Below are 21,079 nucleotides of genomic sequence, written 5' to 3'. Positions count from 1 at the left end.
TTCCAATTAAAAAAACGCCCTCTTGGCCAGGTGTGGTGGCTCATGCCTATGATCCCAGTGCTTTGTGAGGCCAAACTGGTTAGATAGTTTGAGGCCAGGAGTTTGAGACCAACTTGGGCCACACAGCAAGACTCCATCTCTGTAAAAAATACAAAAATAGACCGGGCAAGGTGACTCATACCTGTAATCCCAGCATGTTGGGAGGCTGAGGTGGGCAGATCACCTGAGGTTGGGAGTTTAAGACAAGCCTGATCAACATGAAGAAACTCTGTCTTTACTAAAAATGCAAAACTAGCCAGGCATGGTGGTGCGTGCCTGCAATCCCAGCTACTTGGGAGGCTGAGGTAGGAGAATTGCTTTAACCCGGGAGGCGGAGGTTGCAGTGAGCCGAGATTTTGCCATTGCACTCCAGCCTAGGTAGCAAGAGTGAAACTCTGTCTCAAAAACAAAAAACAAAACAAAACAAACCAAAAATACAAAAATAATTAGCTGGCTCTGGCAGTCTGTGTGTGTAGTATCAGCTCCTTGGGAGGCTGAGGCAGGAGAGTCAGTGAGCATAAGAGTTCGCTATCACAGCACCACTGCAGCGCAGCCTGTGATATACCCTGTCTCAAAAACAAAAAAATCATTTTTATAAGGAATGTTGCTATTACAGTCTACAGGCCTGGCACGGTGGCTCACGCCTGTAATCCCAGCACTTTGGAAGGCCGCGGTGAGCAGATCAGTTGAGGTCAGGAGTTCGAGACCAGCCTGGCCAACATAGTGAAACCCTATCTCTACTAAAAATATAAAAATTAGCTGGGTGTGATGGTGGGCACCTGTAATCCCAGCTCCTTGGGAGGCTGAGGCAGGAGAATCGCTTGAACCCAGGAGGTGGAGGTTACAGTGAGCTGAGATCATGCTGCTGCACTCTGACCTGAGTGACGGAGTGAGACTCTGTCTCTAAATAAATAAATAAATCAGCCTGAGTGACAGAGTAAGACTCTGTCTCAAAATAAATAAATAAACAAACAAACATAATACATAAGAACTAAAATAAAGAAGAGGTTGTATGGAACGTGGGAGGTGAGAACAGTAGATTCTGAAGCAGCTGCTTATACTGTTGCGCACAGGATTCTCATATTACCGCAAACACTCCCCACACCATGCTTACACCAGAGTTTTTAAGTTCATAACACCCCTGGAAGTCCTAGGACTCATGGGTCTAATCCCGGCCGCCATGCCTAAATTTAGATGTGGACAGTAGGGGATCTGTAATTAGCTGGATCATTGCCTCTAAAAGATTTTCTTGATTAAGAACCACAATATGAGGCTTTGTGTTTGAGGACCTCATAATTCTCCAAGCCAGTTTGTGAAAATCAGTATAAATCTAACATTGAAAGGAAAATGTATTTGACCTGAAAAATACTGAGCCGAAAACAAAAGTCACTTTTTTTTGAGGCGGAGTCTTGCTCTGTTGCCCAGGCCAGAGTGCAGTGACTTGATCTCAGCTCACCACAACCTCCGCCTCCTGGGTTCAAGCGATTCTCCTGTCTTAGCCTCCCAAGTAGCTGAGACTACAGGCTCGTGCCACCATGCCTGGCTAATTTTTATGTTTTTAGTAGAGACAGGGTTTCACTATGTTGGCCAGGCTGGTCTTGAACTCCTGACTTCGTGATCTGCCTGCCTTGGCCTCCCAAAGTACTAGGATTACAGGTGTGAGCCACCATACCCAGCCACAAAATTCACTTTTAATGGGTGTGTCCATTGGTATAACTGCTTTGGAAAACAGTTTAGAGTTATCTCTGAATTCTGCATTTTCGTGCTTTCTGGGCCTATGTAGTAATACGTCCACACCCAGAGAAATGCCTGCCCAGGGGCTCTAGAAATGCCTACCCAGGGGCTTCCTGTTATGAAGCGAGTGGACGTTCATAACAGGATTATTAGTCAGAGGAAACTAACTGGAAATAACTCCGTGCTGATCAGCAGGAGAATGGCTAAATAAGGTAGGATATGATCACAAGTAGAATATTATATAGCAGTGAACATGAATAAAATGCAGCTTTGCAAAATGATATGTGTCAATCTTAGAAACATTGAATGGAAACCATGCAAGGCCTGGAAATATACTTATTGAATAATATTTTTATAAAGCAAAAAACAAACAAACATACCACAAAACAGTGTATGAGGCAAGCCTGGGCATGGTGGCTCACGCCTGTAATCCCAGCACTTTGGGAGGCTGAGGTGGGTGGGTCACTTGAGCCCAGGAGACCAGCCTGGGCAATATGGCAAAACTCCATCTCTAAAAAAAATACAAAAAATTAGCCTGGTGTGGTGGCACAGGCCTGTAGTCCCAGCAACTCAGGAGGCTGAGGTGGGAGGATCACCTGAGCCTGAGGAGGTCAAGGAGACTGCAGTGAGCTGTGATTGGGGCATTGCATTCTATATAGCTTGGGCAACAGAGAGAGGGAGAGGGGGGAGAGAAAGAAAGGTTGAGGGGAGAGAGAGAGACAGAGATTCTGTTTAAAAAAAAGTACTAGGAAATATTTATAGTTTGGGAAATTGGGGAGGACTTCTGAACATAAAATCAATGGAAAAAGTCATGAAGGCAAAGGTGAAAAGTTTAACTTAATTAGAATTTTAAAATGGTGCATCAGATCATTTCAAACACAATTAAAAGGCAAATGATAAGTTGGGATACAAATATACCACATATAAGGGCCGGGCGTGGTGGCTCAAACCTGTAATCCCAGCACTTTGGGAGGCTGAGACGGGTGGATCACGAGGTCAAGAGATTGAGACCATCCTGGTCAACATGGTGAAACCCCGTCTCTACTAAAAATACAAAAAAAATTAGCTGGGCATGGTGGCGCGTGCCTGTAATCCCAGCTGCTCGGGAGGCTGAGGCAGGAGAATTGCCTGAACCCAGGAGGCGGAGGTTGCGGTGAGCCGAGATCGCGCCATTGCACTCCAGCCTGGGTAACGAGCGAAACTCCGTCAAAAAACAAAACAAAACAAAACAAAACAAAACCACATATACGATAGCCTAAGAATTAACATCCTTAATATAGAAGGAACCTATATAAATTATTAAGAATAATATCCCAAATCCACATTATTTCATAGAATAAATGCAAATGACCAGTAAAACAATTGGAAAAGAATTAGTTTTTCTAGCAATTCAAAAGGAAATAAAAACTAATCTTTTAAAAAGAGATTGAATTTTCATGAATCAAACTTAGAAAGATTTTAAAAAGCACTTCGTGTGGCCAAGGGTGTTCTAAACTCAGTCCTCAGTCTTACCACCTCCAAGATAGAGGTGGTAAGAATTTTACTAGAAGATAAAATTATGCAACAGTGGAGGTAAGAAATGATGTATAGTAGTTTTAGAAAGTGTCATATCCTTTGACTTGGTAATCTCATTTGTAGGAATATAGAACATAGAAATATGTCCCAAAGATTTGCCAGAGATGTGGATCTAGGACTGCTCTCTTCACTATTAGGGGAGCAAACATTTGTGGGAAAAATGGTCCACCATCTGAAGAATGACACTCAAACATGGAATATGAAAAATCATGTGATTAGGCTTGGTGAGGTGACTCACGCCTGTAATCCCAGCACTTTGGGAGGCTGAGGTGGGCGGATCACCTGAGGTCAGGAGTTCCAGACCAGGCTGGCCTACATGGCAAAACCCCGTCTCTACTAAAAATACAAAAATTAGCTGGGCATGGTGGCGCACACCGTAGTAGCAGCTACTTGGGAGGCTTAGGCAGGAGAATTGCTTGAACCTAGGAGGCGAAGGTTGCAGCAAGCCAAGATTGCAAGACTGCACTCCAGCCTGGGCAACAGAGCAAAACCCCATCTCAAAACAAACACACAAATCCAAATCCACAATATAGCCAAAGATTTTAACATTCAGTAATTGATAGGATAGACCAAAAAAGAAAAAACAAAAATCATGTGATTGAGGACTTTGAGTCTAAGTCTGATCATCCCTAAACTTAAGCTCTTATTTTACCAGAAACCCCAGCAGCGATAGGCTGTGTCATTTGAGATTTTCTTTGTGGTAGGGCTGTTCTGCAGACCATCCGTAAACACTTCCGGGGCATCAGACGAGATTCCTTTTCCTATTTATTTCTTCCTCTTTGGGGGATAGTGTTCTAATTAACAGCATGAAAAAAAATCATATGCGTCTCACCACGGATTAAAGAGTCCCCCATTCCCCCAAACGGAGGATAGGCTGCAAGTCTTTGCTTGAAACTGTTGTGCTCTGTTTGCAAATAGAAAAAAAAAAAAAAATTGTTGTGCTGAAAGTGAAGGATTCGGGGTTCCGGGGGCAGAATTAGGACTCCATCATTAGGATAGCAAGAGAAGTCCGGTAGTGCCCTTAGAAAAGGAAGGGTCATTCTGGGCGTGGAAGCTCACGCCTGTAACCCCAGTGCTTTGGGAGACCGAGGCAGGTGGCTCACCTGAGGTCACAAGTTTGAGACTAGCCTGGCCAACATGGTGAAACACCGACTCTACTAAAAATACAAAAATTATCTGGGCGTGGTGGTGGACGCCTGTAATCCCAACTATTCAGGAGGCTGAGGGAGGAGACTCGCTTGAACCCGGGAGATGGAGGTTATAGTGAGCCAAGATTGTGACTCGTGTAAAAAAAAAAAAAAAAAAAAAGAGAGAGAGAAAAAAGAAAAGGGAGGTTAAGAGTTAACAGATCAATAGATCCAGCTCTCAGTTCCTCATCAGAATTAGGCAGGAGTAACATGGGGAAAGAAATCCAGTAACTACTTAAGCCGATTCTGCACCTCCTTCACCAAATAACCCATGGAGAGTGCCCGATTTGGCTACTTTTGTCCGTCACTCATTTTATTTAGCAAAACCTTCCGCCAACTTCATTATTTGCCAGGGAAACAGACCCATTTCCTGCCTTTGAAGGTTTGCAGTCTCAAGGGGGAAGCGGTTATCAAGGTGGGTGGGTGGTGCAGGCGAGCGTTGAAGGGGCCCACCTGGCGAGGGGGTAGGCCATTCCCCCTGGGAGGTGACGTTTGACCTATGAGGCAAGCCCTAAAGGACAGGTAGGGATCCCTGCGGATGCTGGGCTGGCGAGGCAGGCGTGAGCAGCCCAGCGCAGGAGGGCAGCGGGAAGCGCTGTCTGCAGGAGCCAGACGTCCCAGCCTGTGTGGCCAGAGGTGGCAGGGGCGCCGCCTGAGCGGGACTGGGGCGCGGGCAGGATTTGGGGGTGCGCCAAGAGGCGTCCTGACCTGGCCCTTTCTCAAGGTCGGTTCCGTCTCTCACGCCTCCGCTGCCACCTGCGCTGCCCTTGGCGACGACGCTCTCACCCTGCTGGGTGCGTTTCCGCGGTCCGGGAGCCGGGCGGGTGCGGGGGCCACGAGTGCTCCGCGGCCGGGATCGGGCCTGCAGGTAGGGACGCGCGGCCGCCCGGGGCTCCGGGGACTCGGGGGTCCAGGCACCCGGCCGCCGCTCCCACGGGGGACTCAGGCCCGTGAGTGGGTTCCCTAAGAACCCACCAGATTCTGCGGCTCGGGTTTCCTGCCTTGGATCCTGCTGTTTATTCCCCAGGGGGAGTTATTTCTAGACAGGAATAGTGCGTTCATGGCCTGGCTTTTCGGGCTCTGCGTTTTCATATTCGAGGTGCTTGAATGGGGGCTGGATGCCATCATCTTCCAGGACGGGAATCTTGTAGAAAGCGGGCTGCACAGGCAGGAGTTCAGTGCAGCCGTATCATCTGTTCTTGGCCTCTTCTGGAAACGGGCTAATTTTCCGTTTAGGGCTTTAGTAACATATCTGTGGTTGAGTTGCTTCTTCCTATTGCTTTTTCTTTTTGGAATTTATTTTAATATAGTCCGGGTCTTGCCCTCTTGCTCAGGCTGAATGGAGTGAGGTGATGGATCCTCCCCCCGCCCCCTTCAGCCTCTGAGTAGCTGGGACCACAGGCCGCAGGCCACCACACCCAGCTATTTTTTTTTTTTTTTTTTAGATGGGGCCTTGCTCTGTCACCTACGTTGGAGTGCAAGTGGCCCCATCACGGCTCACTGCAGCCTCGAACTCCCCAGGCTCAGGTGATCCTCTCACCCCAGCCTCCTGAGTAGCTGGAACTACAGCTTGCTTGGCTAATACTAGCATGCTTGGCTAATTTTCTCTATTTTTGTAGAGATGTGGTTTCACCATGTTGCCCAGGCTGGTCTTGAACTTGAGTTCAAGTGATCTGCTCACCTTTGCCTCCCAAAGTGTTAGGATTACAGGCGTGAGCCACTGCACCTGGCCACCTGGCTAATTTTTAATTTCTTGTGGAGATAGAGTCTTATGTTGTGCAGGCTGGTCTCAAACTCCTGGCCTCAAATGATCCTCCTGCCTTGGGCTCTCAAAGTGCTGGCATTACAGGTGTGAGTCACTGTGCCTGGTCCATATTGCTGGGTTTTTTTTCTTTGTTTTTGAGATGATATCTCAATGATTTTCCTGTGTCAGCCGCCTGAGTAGCTGGGATTACAGGTGCCCGCCACCACACTTGGCTAATTTTTGTATTTTTAGTAGAGACAGGATTTCATCATGTTGGCCAGGCTGGTCGTGAATTCCGAACCTCAGGTGATCTACCCGCCTCAACCTCCCAAAGTGTTGGGCTTACAGGTGTGAGCCAACATAATCTTAGTTTTCTATGTTAATGGGATGATAAAAGCAGCAGCTCAGGACTTGGAAACTGACTTGTTTAAACTAACGCAGTTGGCAGATAAAGTGACTTAACCTGAAGGAGCAGTTCAAGTGGTAGGGACTTCTGGCACCGTGACTGACCAGTTGAGGAAAATTTAGGCAGATGGGGTTTTCTGTGCCTGAAGAAGGGAACTCGATATACTGGGAAGGAACTCCCCATCGCTGCTTGTGTAATATCTCCCCACAAAGAGCTCTCGTGAAGATGAAGTGAAAGCACCTTGCCCTTCTATTCCTGTCCTGTCCACTCTGTCCAGGCCGGCAGTTCCTCGGTCACAATAGCCTCCACTTTTAGCCCTGTGTGGCTGTTCTGTCTGAACCCTCCCACCCAACACCAGGTGGATGCTATTATTATTCCTGCATTGGGGCTGTGGAAAAAGAAGCATTTGCTCTGGTCACATGGCCACTGAATATGTGCACTGTGTTGGGGAGTTGGGGGTCAAAGGCAGTATTTGAACCCAGGATTTCTGAGTCCAGACCATTGCCTCTATTGCTTCACTACACAAATGGCAACTCACACAGCCTCAATATTGGGCTGCTGTGTAGGATGATTGGCTAATGCCTTTTCCTTTTTCTTTCTTTCTTTTTTTTTTTTTTTTGAGATGGAGTCTCACTCTGTCCCCAGGCTGGAGTACTGTGATGCAGTCTTGGCTCATTGCAACCTCTGTCTCCCAGGTTCAAGTGATTCTCCTGCCTTAGCCTCCTGAGTAGCTGGAACTACAGGCACTTGCCACCACGCCCAGCTAAGTTTTGTATATTTAGTAAAGATGGGGTTTCACCATGTTGGCCAGGATGGTCTGGGTCTTCTGACCTTGTGATCCACCCATCTCAGCTTCCCAAAGTGCTGGGATTACAGGCGTGAGCCAGCCACTGCGCCTGTTCAAGGCTAATGCCTTTTTCATGTGGTTGTCAAGGTTTTAATTAATTTCCTTCCACATTCATTTATTTGACCTCTTAAAGCTGCCTTTCTGCAAGTGAAACATTTGTTCAAGAAATGAGCGAGGATCATTAGGAAGACAGACAATGATGTACATACTAGGAGTGCGGCTCCCCATTTGCAGGACACTCTTCCATCCACTGAGGCTGCTAAGAGCTTTAGTGGGGTGAGGGCAGTGGCCCTGTGTGCTTACCTGGAAGCTTATGGTACTAATCACCCCACTGGAGGGCCTGTCTATAGGCAGGAAACTGCTCACAGATGTCTCCCTTCCCCCAACCAGGACCTGATTTTTATATGCCCGAAATATAAAGGGCGACTCCCCTCTGCTAGATGAAGATAAATTTGCTTTTAATGGAGAAAAATTTTGTGACCACTTCGCTCTCTAGCGGTCAACTAGGTAAAAGAGCTAACAGTTCTACCTTGCTTTACAAACCGAGGTACGAACCTGTTTTTGAGGTAGTTTCAAAAACCTTCAGTGAGCACCAGCTATGTATAGGCACAATGCTAAATACCAGAGATATGAAGGTGAATAAGAGATCACCACAAATCAAATGTCTGTAGATTGCATCATATTGTAAATGTATGGGGAGCACAGAATTTGAGAGATTGAGGAAGGTAGAGATGATCTGGCTTGTATCTTTTTTTTTTAGTTGAAAAACTGTGACCCAGAGAAATGAAATAATTTGCTAAAGATCACATGGCTGGTTAGGAACAGGGGAAAAAGGAATGCTGTTGAAACTAAGTAGAATGTCACCCTCTGATTTTTATAACTTACTATTTTGAAATAATTTTAGGCTTACGAAAAAGAAATAGAGTTCTTCAGACCTTTACCCAGCTTCCTCTAATGTTAACATCTTACACAACCATGGATTTACCAAAAGTAACATTGATGCAACATTATGAAAAAAAAAATAAATATTTATTTATTTTTGAGACAGTCTTGCTCTGTCGTCCAGGCTGGAGTGCAGTGATGCAATCCTGGCTCCCTGCAATCTCCGCCTTTCGAGTGATTCTCCAGCCTCAGCTTCCTGAGGAGCTGGGATTGCAGGTGCATACCACCATACCCAGCTAATTTTTGTATTTTTAATGGTGGTGGGGTTTCACCATGTTGGCCAGGCTGGTCTCGAACTCCTGACCTCAAGTGATCTATTCAGATTTTACGAGTTCTCTCTCTCTCTCTTTCTTGAGACAGAGTCTGACTGTGTTGCCTGGGTTGGAGTGCAGTGACAAGATCTTAGCTCACTGCAACCTCCCATTCCCGGTTCAAGCGATTCTCCTACCTCAGCCTCCCGAGTAGCTGGGACTACAGGTGCATGCCACCACGCTGGGCTAATTTTTTTGCAGTTTTAGTAGAGACAGGGTTTTGCCATGTTGCCCAGGCTGGAGATATCATTTTTCCTTTGTCCTTTTTTCTATTCTAGAATCCAGTCCAAGTACCACATTGCATTGAGAGCCTTCAGATTTTCTTATACTTGAACTTCCTTAAGAGAGTAATGAATTACTGACCGTCAGCTGTTGCACAAAGTGGGCATCAGAAGCCTCTTTGCCTTTTGGATCATGCCTGTTTTCAGAGCAGGTTGTTTTCCCAGGTGATTTTGATGACATCCCACCTGCAGCTTTTCAGATGTATCCAAGTTGGGGACAACAATCCCAGCCTGTTCGACTGACCTGGACACAAAGGCTGTCAGGGCTGGCAGTGGTGCACCTGGAACCTTCTGCCACTCTGCGTCTTGGATCCTGAGTTTCATTTGCATTTTTGTTTGGTATAGAGCATTCTTTGCTCTTGGTTGCCTAGTTTATCCTGTGAAGGACTTTGGGCCAGAAGGACACAAATTCAAACATCACTTTCCCACCTAATCATGGGAGCTCAGTTCTGAAATTCAGTTTCTTCCTTTGCAAGATGGGGACAATAATGGCCGCCTTGCAGAGTTGTTGAGGGGTGTAAATGTACCCAGTAATTAGCACAGCACCTTGCGTGCAGGAAGAGCAGAATGAATAAGTGAATGGCTGGCATGAAGGGAGACCTGGCTAGGTGGGTACAATGGAAGGTCCTTTTCTTTTCTTTTTAGAGATGGGTCTCGTTCTGTTGCCCAGGTTGGAGTGCAGCGGTATGAACACGGATCACTACATCTGGGACCTCCTGGGCTCCAGCAGTTCTCCTGCCTCAGCCTCCCCAGTAGCTGCGATTATAGGCACGTATCACCATGCCTGGCTAATTTTTAAATTTTTTGTAGAGATGGGGTCTCAGTATGTTGCCTAGGCTCAAGGGAAGTTCCTGAATGCCAGGCAAGAGGCTGTCTGCACTTTCTGGGGCAGGGGCAGGCACTGCAGGAGTTTGAGAAGCAGGAGTGATGGGATCAGCACTGCACTTTAGACAGTCAACTGTGGAGTATGCTGCAAGAGGCAGAACCGTGGGAAATGGGGAGCGGGCACCAGGAATCTTGGAGGAGGCTGTCATGCTAGTGCCCGTTGTGATGAGAGCTGAGCTGGGCCTGCACTAGAAAGACAGGACAGTGTGAGACTGTGAAGAGGTCCTACCCACCAACTGCCTTGGAAATAAACAAGACGTAGGGGCTGGGGAAGTTGGGACTCCAAGATGCATGAATTCTGGGTCCCAGTGAAAAGGTGAACATGTCATGAACAGAGACAAGAGAAATCAGGATAAAGAGATAATTCATGGGAGGAAGAAAGACGCATTCATGTTGCCTTTGAGCTGCTGACAGGATATCCAAGCAGAGACAGGTGGAAGTCGTGATTGCAGGCCAGAGCCTGGGAGAGGCCAGAGCTGGCCAGAAGGACCTGAGCGTCATGGCTGGAGGTTGCTGCTGGACCATGAGGGAGCATGGGGTCACCAACAAGGAAGAGAACATAGAGTAGGCCAGAACCGGGGCAAAGACTCACTTACGCCTGACGGTTCAGACAGGGGCTAGAGACAGAGGCGGAGACCTTGGCAGTGCTGGTTTGCAAGGGCTGCCATAACTAAGTGCTGTAGACTGGCGGCTTGAACAACAGGAATTCATTTCCCCAGTTTTAGAAGCTAGAAGTCCCAGACGAAGGTGTGGGCAGAGCTGGTTTCTCGAGGCCTCTCTCCTTGGCTCATAGATGGCCGTCTTCTCCCTGTGCCCTCCCAGGCTCATCCTCCTGTGCATGTCTGTGTCTAATCTCTCCTTATAAGGACACCAGTCATAATAGATTAGGGCCCACCCTGGTGACCTCATTTTCCCTTAATGACTACTTTAAAGCCCCTATCTCCTGATGCAGATCCATTCTGAGGTACTGGGGGTTAGAACTTCAACATAAGAATTTGAGGGGTCACAGTTCAGCCCATAAACACAGGAACAGAAGCAGAATAGTGAATTTAAAAAGAACCCAAGGGAAGAGTTTCCGAAAGGCCAGGGGCTGGCCACGTGCTGCTTGTTCGTAGACACTCCCTTCCCTCCTGCCACCTTTCTCTCTCCTCTGGTCCACAAGGAGGTTCCTGGAGGCTCTTCTGCCGCTGGGCCTCTAGTGAGGTTTGGCCAGGGGGCACTGGGCTGCAGGTGTGGAGCAGCCGCAGTATTTTTCTGCCTTCTTCCTATGCCGATGTCTCCAGCAGCAGTTGTTCCTCTGTGGCTCCGTCTCCCACGACACTGATCTGTGGGTTCCAGCTTCCACCAGGAAGCTGCAGAGAGTCAGCCCTGCAGAGAGTCAGGGTCATCTGCTCTTTGTGTTCCCTGGGTGACCTCACTGTCCCTTGTCTGGTGTTTTACTTTTACCTTATTTTTTTCAGATGGAGTTTTGCTCTTGTTGCCCAGGCTGGGATGCAATGGTGCAATCTCGACTCACTGTACCTCTGCCTCTGGGGTTCAAGCGATTCTCCTGCCTCAGCTTCTCGAGTTCAAGTGATTCTCCTGCCTTACCCTCCTGAGTAGCTGGGATTACAGGTGCCTGCCACCACACCTGGCTGATTTTTTGTATTTCTTAGTAGAGACAGGGTTTCATGATGTTGGCCAGCTGGTCTTAAACTCCTGACTTCTGGTGATACACCCGCCTCGGCCTCCCAAAGTGCTGCTGGGACTCCAGGCATGAGCCACCGGGTGATACACCCGCCTCAGCCTCCCAAAGTGCTTCTGGGACTCCAGGCGTGAGCCACCGGGTGATACACCCGCCTCGGCCTCCCAAAGTGCTGCTGGGACTCCAGGCATGAGCCACCGGGTGATACACCCGCCTCGGCCTCCCAAAGTGCTGCTGGGACTCCAGGAGTGAGCCACCGGGTGATACACCCGCCTCGGCCTCCCAAAGTGCTGCTGGGACTCCAGGAGTGAGCCACCGGGTGATACACCCGCCTCGGCCTCCCAAAGTGCTGCTGGGACTCCAGGAGTGAGCCACCGGGTGATACACCCGCCTCGGCCTCCCAAAGTGCTGCTGGGACTCCAGGAGTGAGCCACCGGGTGATACACCCGCCTCGGCCTCCCAAAGTGCTGCTGGGACTCCAGGAGTGAGCCACCGGGTGATACACCCGCCTCGGCCTCCCAAAGTGCTGCTGGGACTCCAGGAGTGAGCCACCGGGTGATACACCCGCCTCGGCCTCCCAAAGTGCTGCTGGGACTCCAGGAGTGAGCCACCGGGTGATACACCCGCCTCGGCCTCCCAAAGTGCTGCTGGGACTCCAGGCGTGAGCCACCGCACCCTCCCTTGCCTGGTGTTTCAGCACCTTTGTCATGTTGTAGCCAACTCTCTGTATTAAATCCCCTCTGTTTGAATATCTAGTAGTTTTTGTTGATTGGTAGAAACAGCATGGTCAGGAATGCCAGATACTGCAGAAAGATGGAAGGGATGGAAATGGAAAATGGTCAGATGTTTGAGCAATGCGGGTAGAGGCCAGAATTCCAGGGCTTGAGAAGGGGATTTCTGCCAAACTGATGGGTGTATACAAATTCTCATCAAGGTCTTAATCTGGGCCTACTTTTGAGACTGAGTGCTTTTTCGTGTTTATCAGGCAGCTGTGTATAATCTGTTTTTAAAGTGCTTTTTCGTCTTTAGCTGTCCTCCTTTTTTGGTTTTCTGACTTTTCCTCAGGGATTTGGAGTTCTTTATATATTCTAGATGTGAATCCTTTATCAGTTATGTGTGTTATAAATACCTATTCTCATTCCAGTGCTGCTTTAAAAAAAAAAAAAGACAGAGTCGCGCTCAGTCACCCAGGCTAGAGAGTAGTGGTGCGATTTACAGCTCACTGAAGCCTCGACCTCCTCGACCTCCTACTTTAGCTTCCTGAGAAGCTGTCACCACAGGCATGCACCACCATGCTCCACTAATGGAAAAAAAAATGTTTTTGGCAGGGTGTGGTGGCTCGTGCCTATAATCCCAGCACTTTGGGAGTCTGAGTGGGAGGATCACAAGGTCAAGAGATTGAGACCATCCTGGCCAACATGGTGAAACCCCATCTCTACTAGCCTGACTAACATGTAGAAACCTTTTCTCCACTAAAAATACAAAAAATTAGCTGGGCACAGTGGCACATGCCTGTAATCCCAGCTACTCGGGAGGCTGAGGTAGGAGAATCGCTTAAACCTGGGAGGCGGAGGTTGCGGTGAGCCGAGATTGCGCCATTGCACTCCAGCCTGGACAAAAAGAGTGACACTCCATCTCAAAAAAAAGAAACCCTGTCTGTACTAAAAAAACAAAAACAAAAATTAGCTCGGTGTGATGATGTGCACCTGTAGTCCCAGCTACTTGGGAGGCTGAGGCAGGAGAATCACTTGAACCTGGGAGGTGGAGGTTTCAGTGAGCTGAGATTACACCACTGCACTCCAGCCTGATGACAGAGCAAGACTCCATCTCAACAAAAAAAAAAGGTGAAAAGTGTTTTTTGTAGAGATGGGGTCTCCCTATGTTGCCCAGGCTGGTCATGAACTCCTGGACCAAAGTGTTGGGATTACAGGCATGAGCCACTGTGCCTGGCCCCAAGTCCTTCTTAAATTAAATTTCCTTTTTATACATTTCAGTTGCTTGATTATGTAATTCTTATCAGTCTAGTAGATTCAGTATATTAATATGGCAAACTTAATAATATTTTGTTAGATGTTTCAATACTGTTCACAAACTCAGTAAGATTTCAGTCCAGAGGTACCCATTTCAAATTACTTATAAGAATGTCTTTAAAACAGCCACATTCTCTAACACATTTCAAGTATATATAAGACCCAAAATATGTACAGATTCCTTATTAATCCAGCAATATAAATCTATGGCTTTGCTTCTTTCAAGCCTTTCTTCTTTTTTTTTTTTTTTTTTAGATGGAGTCTTTCTCTGTTGCCCAGGCTTGAGTGCCGTGGGGCTATCTTGGCTCACTGCAACCTCTGCCTCCCGGGTTCAAGTGATTCTCCTGCCTCAGCTTCCCAAGTAGCTGGGACTACAGGTATGTGCCACTGCACCCAGCTAATGTTTGTGTTTTTGGTAGAGATGGGATTTTGCCATGTTGGCCAGGCTGGTCTTAAACTCTTGATTTCAGTTGATCTGCCTGCTTCAGTCTTCCAGAGAGGTAGGATTATAGGTTTGAGCCCCTGTGCCCAGCTGGCTCTTTATAATTGGGTGTGTTTCAATTTGATCCTCAAATCGTCCTGATTTGGCTAGTGGGGGAAGCACTTCTGGCTTGTCTCCTGCATCCTTCTACCTGGCCCTATTCTTCTTTGAAGCTTCCCCTGCTTCCTAGCCTAAGATGCTCCAGCTTATCCCGTATCTCCTAAACATGTGAATCAGCGATTTCTCCAAGGATTTCTAGTTCCTTGTAATGGGGAGAAGAGCACCCTTTAAAGAATCTGAGCACTCAGGTGCATTTTGCGGTAAGGTTACTCTAAGGCCAACTCAGTGAACAGAGCAAGAAAAGGTAATTATTTTCCCCTTAAAGACATGAGTTCAAATGAATATTTCCAATAGTTCAAGATGTTCTAATTTAAATTCTTTTGGCTCTAAATATTATCTACTTTTCTCTTTGACTATCTAAGAAAATTACTTTTTTGCTTGATTATCAAATCAAGCAAAAAAAAAAAAGAACATATTAATGTAAGTATTAAAGTTACTGAGTAGAGATCAAGATTTTCTATATAGCTCCTTGGTTCTTAGAAAGTATCCCAGGCTGGGCACAGTGGCTCATGCTTGTAATCCTGGTACTTTGGGAGGCAAGGCGAGTAGATTGCTCAAGATCAGCCTGGCAACATGGCAAAATCCCGTCTCTTCAAAAAATACAAAAATTAACCAGGCGTGTGGCAGGTGCCTGTAATCCCACAACTTTGGGAGGCTGAGGTGCGCGGATGGCTTGAGCTCAGGAGGTTGAGACCAGCCTGGGCAACATGGTGAGACCTCGTCTCTACAAAACATACAGAAATTAGCCAGGTGTGGTAGCTCATGCCTGTAATCCCAAAACTTTGGGAAACTGAGGAGGGAGGATTGCTTGAGCTCAGGAGGTCGAGGCTGCAGTGAGCTGGGATTGTACTGCTTCCCTCCAGCCTGGGTGACATAGCAAGACCCCGTCTCAAAAACAAACAAAAACAAGCTATCCTTCTCAGCTCTGGCTGTTTGACTGATGGAAATTCTGAATGCTCTCCAAGTTCCAACAGGTACTGAGTTAACATCAGTGTAACAGGCTTTCCCTGGGGAAGTGCTGTCATGTATTTAATGGGGGATGAGATAGTAAACATTCTATTCTCCCTTGTCCCCAGATTATTATTTCCAGGGCATGCCTGGAAGGACAAGAAACTAGAGACTTTTTGAGTCTGTGGAGACTTTCCCCATAGAAAGCCAGTCATGTTGATGGGTTACAGAGGTGGTCTTCAGTGGCTAGCTGGTTCACTCTTCTTCCTCTCTGCAGTGTTCTTATAAATAACAAAGTCTTGCTTCTAAATCCCTAGTCTGGCCAGGCGTGGTGGCTCACACCTGTAATCCCAGCATTCTGGGAGGCTGAGGTTAGAAGTTTGAGACCAGCCTGGCCAAGATGGTGAAACCCCATCTCTACTAAAAATACAAAAATTAGCTGGTGGCACATGCTTGTAATCCCAGCTACTCAGGAGGCTGAGGCAGGAGAATCCAATGAACTTGGAACCCGGGAAGCAGAGGTTGCAATGAGCTAAGATTGCGCCACTGCACTCCAGCCTGGGCAACAGAGTGAGACTTCATCTTAAAAAAAAATCCAACTGGGCACGGTGGCTCACGCCTGTAATCCCAGCACTTTGAGAGGCCAAGGTGGGTGGATCACCTGAGGTCAGGAGTTTAAGACCAGCCTGGCCAACATGGTGAAACCCCGTCTCTAAAAAAAAAAAAAAACCTTAGTCTGTGGTCTTACTTTCCACATCGTTTTGGACTTGTCTAATTAGAGTCTAGAGTAGCCCAAACCCAGGGAATGACGGAGGCAGGAGTTAGCAGTGCTTCTCTAACCTCAATGTGTTTGTGAGTCTCCTGGGATTTTGTTAAAATGTGCTGATTTGGGGTTGGGTGGGGCCTAGGAGTCTGCGTTTCCAGTGAGCCTCCAAAGGACGATGCTGCTGCCGCTCTAAAGACCACACTTGGAGCAGTGAGGGTCTCCAGGACGAGGATCAGGTACACACACGTTAATATCCCTTGATGGGTTACTTTTGCATCCTTCCCCTCTTCCTTTGCTATGTGGGGATGATGAAGCTCAACTCTATCCTCGACCTTTGAAAATGTAGTCATTTTTGGGCAGAGTCATAAACAGAGCTTGTGTGACTGTTTAGCTCGTCTCACCCTGCCCTTGGGATCTTCCTCCCTCTATTCCTTTGCCAGGCGTGAATGTTATCAGTCCTCTTCAGTGCAAGGGTCAGCTCGTGTTCAACCACGGTGGTCCTCGTGCTTTTAACCCAGAACTGGTATACACGACTGACCCCAAAATGTAATTTTCCCATGATGTATTCTGAGACCATATCTTGAAACACCTAAGGGAAAACCTGGAAAGTTCCTATTGGCCAGGTGGAGTTACAGTACCTGTGGGAAGGTGTGGTCTCAAAACCCTTAAGGGATTTGGAAGAACTGGAGATGCCGGGGATTTCAGATAGAAGAGATGACCTCTCCGTACCTAGTGGGGGTGGGAGTGGTTCTTACAGCCATAATTCAGCAAACTTCAAGAAGGCTATCTGAAAGGTTGTTCAGTGAAACATTTAGGATTTATCACTGTGGAGGACTTTGCATTTTCAAATTCATGACTTGCAGCCCTGTGTTATCCTGGAGTGGCAGCCTCGCCTCTCCTCAGAGGGATCTGCACGTCCTTCTCCAGTGACACAATTTTTTGTTTTTTTTTTTTTAATACGGGGTTTCTCCATGTTAGTCAGGCTGGTCTTGAACTCCTGACCTCAGGTGATCTGCCCGCCTTGGCCTCCCAAAGTGCTTGGATTACAGGCATGAGCCACCATGCCCGGCCCAGTGACACAATTTTAAGGTCTTGTTACCATGCAGGAATCCTTCACCTGCCAGGTTCAAGCAATTCTCCTGCCTCAGCCTCCCAAGTAGCTGGGACTACAGGAATTCACCACCACATCCAGCTAATTTTTTGTATTTTTAGTAGAGATGGGGTTTCTCCATGTTGGTCAGGCTGGTCTCAAACTCCCTCAGGTGATCTGCCTGCTTTGGCCTCCCAAAGTGCTGGGATTATAGGCGTGAGCCATGCCCGGCTGAAATGTTTGCTTTTGAGTTCAGTTTCTTTTTGGATTCTCTCTCTTTTAAAAATCTATTGCTATGTGCAATGGGAAAATTTGTTATCTCACCAGAAGTCTGAAGTTCTGGGAGTGGATATTCTATGCAGCTATTTTAAAGCGGATGAACAAATGTCAAGGTACTTTAAAAGTCTATCCTTGGCCAGGCCCAGTGGCTTACGCCTCTAATCTCAGATCACTGGGAGGCTGAGGTGGGTGGATCACTTGAGGTCAGGAGTTTGAGGCCAGCCGGGCCAACATGGTGAAATCCCGCTTCTCCTAAAAATACAAAAATTAGCCGGGCGTGGTGGCATGTGCCTGTAATCCCAGCTACTCAGGAGGCTGAGGCAGGAGAATCGCTTGAACGTGGGAGGCAGAAGTTGCAGAGAGCCAAGATTGCGCCACTGCACGCCAGCCTGGGTGACAGAGTGAGACTCTGTCTCAAACAAACAAATAAGCAAAAAACCCCAAATCTATCCTTAGAGCCAGGAGCCATGGCTTACACTTGTAATCCCAGCACTCTGGGGATCCAGGCAGGAGTCTGCTTGAGACCAGGAGTTTGAGACCAGCTTGGGCGACATAGCGAGACCCTGTCTCTATGAAAAATAATTCTTTAAAAATTAGCTGGGCACGATAGCCAGGAGGATTACTTCAGCTCAGAGTTCAAAGCTACAGTAAGCTATAATTGTGCCACTGCACTAAAGCCTGGATGACAGGACAAAAAAAAAAAAAAAAAAATCTAGCCTGGGTGTGTGCAGTTGCTCATTCCTGAAATCCCAGCACTTTGGGAGGCCGAGGCGGGTGGATCACCTAAGGTCAGGAGTTCAAGACCACCCTGGCCAACATGGTGAAACCCTGTTTCTACTGAAAACACAAAAATTAGCTGGGCATGGTGGCAGGTGCCTGTAATCCCAGCTACATGGGAGGCTGAGGAAGCAGAATCACTTGAACTTGGGAGGCAGAGGTTGTAGTGAGCCGAGATTGCTCCACTGCACTCCAACGTGGGTGACAGAGTGAGACTCCATCTCAAACGAACAAAAAACCATCCTTGGATTAAGACCTGCATGTGGTGTACATGACTGCTTCTGCTGCATCTTGCCATCCACTTGCAGCGAGGCCAGAATTGGAAGCCACTGGATGGAATTCTTTGCTATGCTTCGGAGCTGTTCAGGACTCGTTCTTTACATAATGCCTTTAAAGAACTGAAGTTCTATGGGAGAAGACTCTGTCAGGACTAATTCTGCTTCCCTTGGAGACATGAACACCGAATCATGTGGCTGTTTTCCTTCTCCCTGGTGTTAGGATGCTTACAGTCAAACTGGTGATCCACATGTAGCAAGAACACCTTAAAGAGCCTTTCTGGCACAGCTTTTTTAGAGGCAGCCTTTTGGGTACTTATCTGTCTTCAATTTGTTTCCTGCCCTTATTTTAAAAAACATTATTGCACCCTGTGACTATGTGATTGACCTTAAAATCTTTTGCATGAAGGCTTAGTGTAATTTAATAAAAACGGGCTTATATTATTTTCTCAAGTGGACTGGGTCGAGGCTGTGTGAGCCCCCGCCGTGGTGCTGGTTAGTAAACGCTGGCCGCGGCGGTTATGAACATAGGCAGAGCCCCCCCCCCCACAAATCCGCCTCCCACTCCTCCAAGGGAGGCAGGACTTGGCTTAAAAAGGTCGGGCGGCCACTGGAGCCTCCCCTCCCCCGCATCTACAACTTCCCCATCCCACTCCCCAGCCCCGGCGCGGCCCCTCACCCCGGCCTCCACCCGCTCCTGAGCCCCTCCCCGGGTGCAGCCTCGGCGTTCCCTGACCCCGATCCACACCCCTCGCCCTGGCGCTGCCCCTCGCCGCCACCACCCGCCCCGGGCGCGGCCTCGGAGCTCCACATCACACACCCCGGCGCGGCCTCCCCGCTCCCCCGCCCCTCCCGCCGCAGCCTCCAATGGCCCGCGTCACCCTTCGGGTCCCCGCCTCCCCCGCGTCCTCACCCCCGCGCGGCCCTTCCGGCCGGGGAGGGGCCGGGCCTGAAGCGCTGGGGCCGGCGGCCGAGACTGGCGCGCCCTGCGGGCGGCGCGGCCATGCTCATCACGCTGTGCTACCTGTACCTGTGGGCGCGCTGGGGTCGCCGGCCCGCTGCGCTCGTGCACGCTACGGTGCGGCGGCTGCGCGCCTCGTGCTGCTCCTTCACCTTCTGCGGCGCGGCCGCGCAGCCCCCCGGCGCCCGCGTGTGCCTGAGCCGCGGCGGCCGCGTCTTCTGCGTCAGCGACAGCCAGGTGGGCGGGCCGGGCGGGCGGGCGGCCCGGGTCCCGCGAGCCGGAAGCGCCCCCGGGCCCTGCACCCCGTCCCCACCCGGAGCCCGGGAGTGGCGCCCTGAGTGCGGCCTGTGCGGCCCGGGAGGAGCGAGTGCCCCGGGGCCCGGAGAGGGGCCGGAGGTGCCGGACTCGGACCACGGACCCGGGCCAGCCGGGCGGTACACGGCCGCGTGGCTCTAGGCGTGCACCTGTGAGGACGCGCGCTGTGGATTGGCAGCCAGACGCCAGCAGCTCCCACCCGGGGTCGCCCCCGACCTCCTCTTCTCTGAGAGCCGGCGTTTGGGTGACGGTGAACCTGGAAAGACAGCTGTAGGCAGCCGGGAGCAGTGGCTGACGCTTGTAATCCCTGCACTTTGAGAGGCCTGAGGGAGGATAGCTTTGAGCCCAGAAGATGGAGACCAGCTTGGGCAACATAGTGAGATTCCTCTCTACAAAAAATAAAAATAAAAAAAACTTAGGTCCGTGTAGTGGCGTGAACCTGTGGTCCCAGCTACTGGGGAGGATCCTTTGAGCTCGGGAGGTTGAGGCTACGGTGAGCTATGATTGAGCCATTGCACTCCAGTCTGGGTGACAAAGCAAGACCCTGTCTAAAAAAAAAAAAAAAAAACCCAAACAAAAACCCCCCACCTATGTCATCAGCTTTTTGTCAGATGTCCCCAAAGTGACAAAAACTGCCCTTTTCTCCCCTCCGTCTTCTGTCAGTTGCATCATTCACCAACGTAGGCACCCGACTGATGGGCTTTGCACCTTTTCAATTTCAGGCGACACTCAGCCTTTGTTTTTTTGATCCAGTGCTCAGGATGGTGGTTACGTGTTCAGCCCACTCTGTCACTTACATTGTGACTTGGGCCAGTCAATTAATCTCTGTACAAACTCTGCTGCCTTGCTGTAAAGGGAACAATAGATCTTTCCATTCAGCTGTTTTTGGAAATGGGCTTGGCTTCACAGTTCAGTTCACAAAATTTCATGGCCATCGCTAGCATTGTTCTCATTAATATTTAAACATGTTTTGCTTTTAATCACTTTCTTGGCCCTTTCCTGTGTTTTCTGGAAGGTTGCCTCATTGTAGCATTAAAATGACGTTTCCTGCATATGTCACACCTTAAAGCTCCTGTAGGAAATTGAATCGAAATTGAATCTTATCTCAGGTTTGAACATTTCCTGTGCCACTAGCAAATCAAATATACTCTATCTTGTTAGTACCATGTATGTATTATGACACATTGAATATGAATGACTGTTTCTTCAGGTCCCCCAAAGTGCTAGTTATGCACATAACTAGTACCACCTAGAAATAACTAGTACCAACTCCACGTAACTGGCACTACCCAGGCAAAAGGGGAAGAAGTTCATTTGTTACATGCAATGTGTGGCTTAGAGCCTTGGGAATTAACCTGATTGAGAAAGATGACTCATTAAAATGGGAAAAAAATTGAGGGGT

General features: G+C 48.6%; 1 protein-coding gene across 6 annotated transcripts in view; it reads left to right on the top strand.

The window, feature by feature from the left end:
• Positions 1–21,079, top strand: part of HLCS (holocarboxylase synthetase) — a 222,840-nt gene that overhangs the window by 6,589 nt on the left and 195,172 nt on the right. For 2 of the 6 annotated variants that reach the window (XR_013530618.1, XM_008986654.5), the window contains exon 1: positions 5,060–5,403. The exons of 1 other annotated variant lie outside the window; for it this stretch is intronic. Coding sequence is in view for 2 of the 5 variants with exons in the window: in XM_008986654.5 (XP_008984902.4) it covers positions 5,074–5,403 (330 nt within the window). In the remaining 3 variants the exon portion in view is untranslated. 3 more of the 6 variants (XM_078358637.1, XM_035283170.3, XR_013530619.1) reach the window with 3 other exon arrangements.

The sequence above is a fragment of the Callithrix jacchus genome, chromosome 21 (genome assembly GCF_049354715.1).
Source record: "Callithrix jacchus isolate 240 chromosome 21, calJac240_pri, whole genome shotgun sequence".
NCBI lineage: Eukaryota > Metazoa > Chordata > Mammalia > Primates > Cebidae > Callithrix > Callithrix jacchus.
Note: the sequence above shows the minus strand (reverse complement) of the source record. Positions and strands in the feature narration are given on the sequence as shown.